The sequence below is a fragment of the Lepidothrix coronata genome, unplaced genomic scaffold (genome assembly GCF_001604755.1).
Source record: "Lepidothrix coronata isolate B3197 unplaced genomic scaffold, Lepidothrix_coronata-1.0 Scaffold183, whole genome shotgun sequence".
NCBI classification, from domain to species: domain Eukaryota; kingdom Metazoa; phylum Chordata; class Aves; order Passeriformes; family Pipridae; genus Lepidothrix; species Lepidothrix coronata.
In genome coordinates this window covers 1,910,762-1,920,630 of record NW_016690363.1, presented here as the reverse complement: position 1 = coordinate 1,920,630, position 9,869 = coordinate 1,910,762, and the positions used below count along the sequence as shown (strand labels likewise).

The window sequence follows — 9,869 nt, the reverse complement described above, 5'->3', positions numbered from 1 at the left end:
TGTCTTTTAAACACCTCCAGGGATGGTGACTCAACCATTTCCCTGGGCTGCCTGTTCCAGGCCTTGACAGCCCTCTGAGTGAAGAAATTTTTGTGAAATCATTTGCAGATGCATCTATCAGCAGACACATGCATCCAAAAAAAAAGGGAATTTACCTCCCTGGGTGCACTCTGACAGATGCCTTGGTATTAGCATAGATCTGGGCAATGATCAATACCACTTTATTGGTCTCAGTGAGGCACATGCTCAAGAAACTCCTGCTTCCAGTTACAGCTGTGCTCTCCACAGCTGTATTCCAGGCAGCATTTTTCATTACCCAAATGAAATGGTAATCTATGACTACATTCCAAAAGAGGTCGTAAAAAGCACTTGAAGTGTTTCAGATCACACAGGGAGGACACCCCTGTTGGTAATTATACAGTAAGTTAATAGAAGCACCAGATTTTTGGATGAAAAAAAGTGAGGAATATTGTTTTGACACTTCCCTACCCAGTACTACTACATGGACCTTCGTATTTGACAGAACTCTCAAAGAGCAGTTACTCACTGCCTACAAAACCACTGCAACTAATTCAGAATTATTTAAAAATGGACAAAGATGTGTAAGGTTTTTAAAGGTAAATTTAGCTGCTCCTGCCTAACCTTGATTACCACTAGCAAATGAAAGGTCAAAGGCTTGCTCAAGGGTACTTGGATCATTTTTGTTTAAAACATTCAATCACTTAATGCCACCAGTGTAGCTCCATGGCATTCATGGCACTGCTGTGGTTAGTATCCCAGCTGGTTATCTTCAACCTAACCAGGTTATCAGAAGTTTATGCTGGTTCAGGGAGCAATGGGACAAGTTCATGGAAAAGAAATCCACTGAAGATCACTAAATCTACAGAAATTACATCCAATACAGGATGTATCTGAAGGAAATTTGCTGACTTGATGTAGCTGGAAGTACTAGGGAGAAATATCTTATTTGTTTGCCCTGTCCTTATTCTTCCAAACCTGTGCTTACAAGCCCAGGAGTAAGTAAGATCCTGCATGGCTGTTCTTCTGTTTTAGTAGGGAAAAAATATCTTGTTATACTCAAAATGAAATTAGATAAGTTTATGAAAAGCATACTATTAAGGACACTTTTTATGAAAAGAATACCCTGGATTTCATGGCCATAGGTTTCTTTCCAGTGCTGTGTTCCCAAGATACTTTATCTACTACTAAATCAAAGGTATTCAAAAGGTAGAAGTTACAGAAGTCTTACTCCCAGAAGAGTCTGTGGGGTTACACAGCAGTGTTTTAACAAATCTACCAAATCTTGAAGACCAGACAAATGTAATAATCAAAGTTGTATGGTTCTCTCTCACACACATAAAAATGCATTTCTAAGTGTTCAGTAACATCAGCAACGTGCACTGTCAAAAAGCCCAATATTTTGACAATCAAATGTTTTGTTCTTTGCTGCAGGAAATGGACCATGAGAATAATCGCTTTCTCGTGTACTTTTGGTTAATGCTTTAAAATCTTCTTTACAGGAGAATGCAGACAAATAGCTTTGGAGGGAGAATTGGGTTACTCTATTAAAACAGTAGAACTTGTAGGTTAAGTAACATTTTCACATGGGATTCTTTTTAAAAGGCCACCCATTTAACCAAGGCCATCTGTCAGCTGTGTCCCTAATAACCCTCGTGCTGGCTGAAAGATTTTTCCCCAGAAAGAAAAAGAGGCTGGTGGAAAGTCAGACCCTGTTGCAATGAAGATAATTCTTCCTGTAGAACAAAAACAGAGAATGAAACAAAGAGAAATTAAACACACTTGGATCCTTTGCAGAGAAAAGCTGGATTTGCAGCTGCTAAGCTTTGGGATCCTGCATGGCTCAGATTCTGCAGGCTTCTTCCTAGTTTGAAATCACTGGGACCTCGGAAGTGGAATATGTGGGATGCCAAAGCATGCCTTGTGTAAAGAAAACTGCAGTCCTGGCATTCCTCCTTGTTCCTATTCTTCCTATTCTGTTAACACCCTGCCTGTCTCACAGGATTGTCACATGGATCAATTTCTATGCACTAGTAAAGATTCTGTGAAGGTGGAGAGGACACCGTGCTAGTATTGGTACTGCTGTCCTGTGGCAAGAGCATGTCCAGCAGGATGCCTCAAAATTTGCTTTCTCCTACCACCAGGATTCTTTCCTGCTTTGTGATTTTTTTACGTCAGTGATGGAGCGACTGCTCTCAGCTGCTGCAGAACAGGGTAAATGCAAACAGGAGCATATGCTTTCCTTTTAGCACAGACAAAAGTGTATCAGCTGAGCTTGAAACACACCCTCCTTGCCACTACCATTAGCAATAACAAGGCATTGATGCTGTTTCCATTTGATTTTTAACTGCTTCCTGAGACAAGCAAAGCACCAGATTAAACCTTATGTTGATAGTAGGGCTAGTTCTGTTTATTTTCCTGTGTTATTACAAATAATGGTGCACCAGCACCCACTCACAAAAGCTGTCAGTAAATTTGAAACAATCTGCTGAATAGCCATGCTTTTCATGAGCTTTTGGCTTAGACCAAACTTGAACCTGTACCTTCAAAAAGAAATCCAGAGGTACTGAGTGATGCAACATCTCCAGGCACCTCTGGTGTGTAATCTGTTACCTTGCGTGGCTTAAACATGGTTTTATCAAGACAAGTAGGGTTTCAGAGATATTTCACTGGTGGATTATCACATAAGAAGTGGTACAGGAGGTGAACAGCTCCTGTAGCCCTGTCACAAAGCATGCAACTTGAAGGAAAAAAAATCAACTTGAACACATCAGAGGAGTCCACTTATGTTACTTTTCCTCAATACGTGGTACTGTACAAATAAACTATCAGCTCCCCTGCTCATTTTAGTAGGTGGTCAAGCACATTGAAAAATCTAGCAGTTGTATCCCTTCTCCTCCCTTAAATGGAGCTATTTATTCCCAACAAAGAGAAGTTTTCCTTGGATTGTCGCTGGCAGTGATTGGTCTGTTCACATACTATTAGATTAATCTGGAAACGTGTTGAGAGACCTCACGTGGCAGATGGGAAATTGCATTTGGGGGGAAAAAGCACTAACACTTTGCACAGAAACTCACATGTAAAAACCTCTGTATCATTATTCATTTCCAGTCAGCTACTTGACTGGAAAAAGCAGAAACAGAGACAATCTTCAGTGTATAAAAGCACAAGTATATTCTAGAAAGGGAACACACTGTGTCGTCACTGTAAATAATCTATAATTCACCTCATGTAGTGCCATAAAAATGTCTTCTGTATCTTTACAGCGTAGCTACTCTGCTGTTTAGGTAATGGAAGTCACTTGAAAACTTGAAATCACTTTGGAAGGCATTTCTGCTTCTTGTAATGGAAGTGAGAGGGCAAGAATACTTGGTACATCACAGCAGTAGTCTGGCATCACAATTAGTAGCCTTATATCATAGGAGATAAAAGAGCTGGGTGTGAGTGGGCACACACCTGCATATATATATATTAAGCATTCATGAAATCACAAAATGAAATATCTGGTTATGAAAAATTAATTAATATTTCACCATGTCTGTTTTCTAGCAATACTATGTGTTACTATAAATCCAGAAGCAGCAAAACAGGACAGTGAACAAAAAGGGTGCATTGAAAGGTGTCTGACAGCACGAAGTTCACCAGAGGAACACTGACAGATAAAGTATGTTGCTTACCTGGTATGCTTTCTTGAGAAAGATAATTGCTGTTGACGATGAAGGTGGTGGTGCTGACTGTGAGAGCTGTGTAGCGTTGCTGTTGGCCACAGGCAGGTGAGGAACAGAAGTTTCATGACCAGGACCATCTCTTCCAAGAGAGAAACACACCTGATCACCCAATCCACCTTGCTGACTTCTTGTTTTCAGTGTTTTTACTGCTTAGCAACAGCATAGCATACAAAAGATGCACGTGAAGCAAGGCATCACTGAAGTGAGACGACAGGGGCATCCCAGTCCTGACGTCCTCGCCGAGTTCCCCTCATACTTTGGCAAATCATAAATATTTCTTCAGCTGCACATCCCCGCAGCATCTGCTGTCAAAACAGAAGCACCTGGTTCTCAGAAACGTGGTAGATCCAGCAGTTTGTTTGAGCAGGCTGCAGTCTGACCCATTGCTTCCACTCCTTCAGCATAGGCGCGTTTTTAAATTCTCCATCACCCGCTCAGTAACCTCTTCCACATCGCCTGTGCAGGCAAAGTGATGTCAAACATTTAATCCCCCTTAAATCCCACACAAAACCATACAAAAATCTGCCTTAATGACAAAGGTCTCTAAATTAATCTTGCTTTATGTATATGTGTGTCTATCTGCTCAGAATCATTTTCTGTGCAGATCAAGCTCTTCTGTTAACTGGCTACATTGCACTGTCTTCCCAACATCATTTCTGTCTCTGTCATCTCCAAGCATTTTATCTGCACATGCAGAACTACTTTTGGACAGAGCAATATCACAGAACAAGTCCAAACTAAAAAATGAAGTCTTGTTTCAATATTCCCTCTCTTTCTTTCTTTTTTTTTTTACTGAGCTCTGCAGCTATTTAATCTATGCTAAATAGAGGTATGTGCATGTCTAAGATCCAGTATCTTCCACCAACCCCAATTTTATCTTTACCTCATTTAGCCTGCCCTCTGACTGTTCAACAGCAGGCTGAATTGCAAAGCATTTTATTAACAAATTGTTGCTTAAGCAATAAATTGTGCATGCCAGCTACAAAAGATGGTAAGATTTCTTCTGGGCAATGCTGGGGACACATCTTCTTAGATGTCAAATTTATCCTTTTCAAGCCATCAGCAAGTTCAGTCATTATCACAATTGATAGCGTATGTTTATTTTTCTTTATTTAGATAATCAGAGATTTGAGACTGAAAGTCTGGGAAATTAAAACACTCAACCTCTGTCTAACAGATAGAGGAGTAATTGGGGTCTCCCAGCAGTAGATTTCTTCCTAAGTAAAACAAACAGAGGAATAAAACTAAGCCCAACACTGTGTCTGCTGAGATTGTTAACACCCAGGCACCCTGGGACAATAATTCTGTGATGTGGGCAACTGCCTCCTCAGGAGTTTCCTGAGATTTCCAACTAACTTCAGCTGAGCCAAGAAATAATTCCCAGATGTAAATTACTTCCACATGGAGGTTACCAATTGACAGCTAATTCCCACTGGTTTTTTCCATTTGGAGTTGAACAGCTATCTGCCTGTAACTTAAAAAAACATGGAGGGGGGGAAAGAAGTTCCTTCCCAACCATCCATAAAACTTTAACCGTGTTAGATTGAGTTTGGTGGCCTAGATCAATGGCTTTCAACCCTATAATCCATCTCATTCAACTGTTCATTGTTTAATCCTTTCCTGCTCAGCAAACTTAGGGAAGATCACTTGTAGCCTGACCTAGGGATAGTCAGATAGTTCTTCCAGCAGATCTTGTGTATTCCCAGGAGGGAGTTTTTAGACAAGGTAGACACAACCTGTAGTTAATAAGACCTTTAACAAACTTTTAATCATTATCATTTGAATGGAAAAGGGAAAATAAACAATAACTCTAATGAGAATTTATTCCAGGAGGAGATAATACGAGTTCCTGAGCCAGTCTGGTTAAGTTCCCTAGTCTCACCCAGCCTACATATATCAAAGTGTCAGACCATTGATTAAATTACCTACAAGAAAAAACCAAAAGCCTTTGGATCCTGTTCTTTCCCCACCCAAGCACAGGTCCAACAGTAGCTGAGGTTATCCACCAAGAGCTCTGAAGGGGTCTCTGGTTAGATCACGTCATGCTACTGCAGAAATTTTGTGTACTGACCTCAAGGAAGTCAAAGGAGTCCATTAAAAACAAGTAAGGAAAAAAAATTGCTTTGTGAATGTATTTCCCAACTGGAAAAGCGGGTGCTTAGAACCCCTGCTCCAGAAAAATGCAAAATGCATATGCAGAATGACTGGCACACCTCTGGCCAAGCTGCATATGGATGTCTCTCCCTCCAGAAGAGGGGAGCCTTTAGCAGAGAAAGAGGCAATCAGCTGCTGTTTTCATTCAGCTCTCGGCACCCTGCTGTTTTATTACTCCCGGCTGTAGCAAGAACTGTGGTGCTGAAAAGACTGCTCCGTGGAGGGTTTCCAAAACATGCTGAATGCTCCTTTGACTGCCCCTGCTAAAACCAGCTTTACTGAAAAAAAAAAGAAGGGGCTTGGGTGCACTGACACATTCCACACCTTCACGAGGTTGATGCCATAAATACACCCTGAGGGTCCTTGCCTAAGCACACTGAAAATCTAAGCACTACCCCTCTGTCCTTGACTGTGGTATGTTTCCAGAAACGGTCCGGCCCACACACGTGGAGTCCTCAGGACGGATTCCTGCAGAAGGGAATGGCAAACACTTCCACTGACCAGCGGGAATATCAGTGAGGGCAACTCGCTGTCACCCACGGCGACGGGGTTTCTTCATGCTAGAGCTGTTTTCTTTTCCTCGGGGCAAGGGAGCATTACACAGAGAAGATTATAATATCACTATAAATTGCCATTAAGAAAACAGGTTAATCTCCTAGGCATTTGTTGGTAATAAATTCTAAGAAGATCCATCTTTGCAGAAGAATAAAGACAAGGTAATATACTTTGCTTGTGCTGGGTGAGTCGCTGATTGGTTCTTGTGTTTAAACACAGAGCATTTTCTCTTTGCTATCAGTAAAATATTTCTTTAAAATTATCCCTTCTCTGCAGCCCATGAAGAATTTGCAGTGCTTGTCTTTCCAGGACAAAACCCAGCAGAGGGTGCATAAGCTCACTGGAACAGTTTACAAACAAGCAGGGAAAGAAAAGAAACAAAGGTGAATAAACCACCTGATATCAAAAAAATGAGATGCCTTCTTTTAAGTCAGCAAAATAAAACATTGCTTCTGGTAACTGCAATCTGGAATTACCGACCCCTCTCCACCACAGATCACGAGGCAAAGCAAATTGACAACAGCTATTATAAAAATGAAAACAGAAGAATGCCAGGGATGAAGAGACGTTTCAGAGGCTGGAATTTTGCAGGAAATCTGATCACACCTAAAGGCCACTTTAAACACATGGAGCTGAAACACCACAGCACACCAGCACTTACCAACCTGTAAATTAGCTGCAGTGAGAAGAGATGCCAAGTGGAATAGGTAGTGTGGGTTTAAATGGCAGGTCATTTTTTATTCTCCTAATCAGAGAATGAAACACAAGGAAGAAAAACCTCATTAATAAGAGTCTCATAGGAGGCACTCACTTCTGATAAACAACCAGCAAATCACAGAAAGCAGATTAACCAGAGCTGTGTCTGTGAGAGTGTGAATGCAACACCACAGCACAGGAATAGGCAGCATTTTGCTTTTCTATGGTAACAGGCTTGGTATATAAATGGTAACTTACCATTTATATCGTGGTGACTTGCAAAATTAATGTCAGAATTAAGGACAGTTTGTCCCGCTTATATTAATGCAAATGACAAACCAAGTTCCCAGAATAAGGTATCTGTTCACATTTCCTAACAGGATGAAGTGGGAAGGAAAGCAGACACTTGATTCCATATTTGAGTAAGCACATCATATATTTCTGATAAATGCTTAGTTATACTGTTTAAAAAAAAAATCCTGAATGTTTTTCTTTTCCCTTTTACAGGACATATTTTTTTGTGGTCCAAGTACGAATTCCCTGTGAAATCATGGGTTTGGACTTACTGTTTCTTGTATTTTCTTAATACCTCACTGTCTGTGGCATTCTCATATCATCAAAGGGAGCATTCCTGATATGAGACAAACACTGCTGTGAAGGAAACCAAAAATCCAAGCATTACAGATGCACAGTCCCCACCTGCAGTGGGCTCATCACATCACCTGGATCCAGACTGAGCCCAGGAGTTTGGTCCTGGTTCTGATGCCTTGGGAAGTCTGGCTCGACTCTAAACTGCTTTAGTGTGTTGAACACACAGTCTTGAACATGTTTTCCAAAGAAATTCTCTGTTCTGACAGCTTCTCCAGCCATGGATCTGAGGCTATTCCTCTTTTTGAACCCCCTCAATCATTCCCATTAGTAGTAAAGTTAAATCTCAGACTTGTAATCTAAACTCTAAAGCAAAACTGGGAAGTAATGTGAATTCAGAAACCCCTGCAAGAAATGCAAAGTATCTGGCATCCAGTTGGCTTCATTAGCAACTGAGTGGCCAACATATCTTAAAATCAGCACTCTGAAAACCATACACAGCTGACAAGAGATCAAAACTCCAGAAATCAAATGTAACTTCAGTGGTCTGCCTTTTCTTCTCATTACAGAACAACTGTTTGTTATTTTTCATTAAAGTGCTGCACATTTTTGTACAATCAGATATTTGGGTGGAAAAAGTGTCATCTATAACAAAGAAAAGCCACACTCTTCTCCAATTATTTGCATTCCCTACTTCCAGAGCTTTTAAGTCGGGGATTCTTTCCCTTTCATCATTCTTCCCCCGACAGAACAATCACTGAATTAATTTCATCCCTTAATCCCTTTACTTAGGTTCTGCAGCAACAATTCTGAAAGTAAAACAATCAGTTTTACTGCCTCTAGTTAAGGAACAGCTGCATCTTTAGGGTGATCTCTGGCAAAACAAGCAGCCACATTTTTTACAGATTTACACTTCTCATAACCTCAGGGGCAGAAAACTTTGCCTTTCTGCCACCTCATGTTGACCACAGGCATGGGATACAGCACCCTACTCCTGCATTTATGTCCATCTTTTCCCAGGAGGAGTTACTACTGTTTGCTTCTTTATCTTTGTAGGATATATTTCTTTAAAAAAATGTTGGCCTCTCTCCCCAGAGAGGGAAGATCAAGGGGATGACCCATAAGCCCGAGCAATTCACAGTAAGACCATGGTGTATCCCCAGAAAGTAAGCTAGTTTGCCATACTGTGCTTCAATCCAAAAAGCAATATATACTGCATGAGATTATTTTTTTCCTTATTTCCTTGGCAGTCTGGCAAGTTGAGTGGTCTCTCAGCAGTGCTTACCAGCCAGATCCTAACTGCTACCTGAAGTTCTTTTGGCTCATTTCCCTCCACAGATTGAAACAAAACAATCCAGCAACTGTGTTTACTCTTTTCTTGCTGCCACACTGATGCTTATTAAGCACTTCCTGCAGTGTGCCCAGTTTGCTGTCCAGAAGTCAACAATATCTCCGATGGGAACTAATTTATGAAATGTATTGCATCTCTACAAAGCTCCTGTTCTGTCATCAATGAACATGAAGAGAAAAAAAAATGTTGAATAGTGAGGGAAAAAAAAAAGTGCCTTTCAGCTTTGGCACTGCAAACTTTTTTCATCTTGCAGTCAAAACAGAGACAGATTTATTGATTAAAGTCTAATCTCTATTGGTCACAAAACAGCTTCAGAAGCCATCAGGCACAACTCTCTGTGGCTGTTTTCCAGGCTTTTCTTTCCCATTGATATCTTCCAGAGAAACATATGTTAACATCACAGAGCAGGTGCTCATTTCAAACTGGAAAGCCAATTTTAACTACGTGAATTGTACACTAAAGTAAATATATATTTAAGTTTTATAGATTTAACACTTCTAGAGGGTGTTCATGTTTGGGACTTCTAAGGTTTCACAACTTCTGCTTTCCTAGTAGCTGACAAAAGAATGTATTCCTAAATCAATAAACATCTAAACAATTTGCATCAACAAAATCTTGAAGGAGAGGAAAGCAAGGTGAATGGCAGCAGCAATAAAGGTTGGTGGGAAATTTGCTCACAGAATCACAGAATGGTTTGGGTTGGAAGAGATCTTAAAGATCACCAAGTTCCAACCTCCCTGCCATGGGCAGGGACACCTTCCACTAGACCAGGTTGCTCA

General features: G+C 40.7%; 1 protein-coding gene across 10 annotated transcripts in view; it reads right to left on the bottom strand.

The window, feature by feature from the left end:
• GABRR3 (gamma-aminobutyric acid type A receptor rho3 subunit) overlaps positions 1 to 9,869 on the bottom strand; it is a 34,164-nt gene that overhangs the window by 23,120 nt on the left and 1,175 nt on the right. For 2 of the 10 annotated variants that reach the window (XM_017830742.1, XM_017830743.1), the window contains one exon: positions 3,696 to 4,048. In XM_017830742.1, coding sequence (XP_017686231.1) covers positions 3,696 to 3,823 — 128 coding nt within the window. In that variant the 5' untranslated portion in view covers positions 3,824 to 4,048. Of the gene's footprint in view, positions 1 to 3,695; positions 7,198 to 9,024; positions 9,852 to 9,869 lie in introns of those variants that run through there. The other 8 variants (XM_017830736.1, XM_017830740.1, XM_017830739.1 and 5 more) reach the window with 8 other exon arrangements.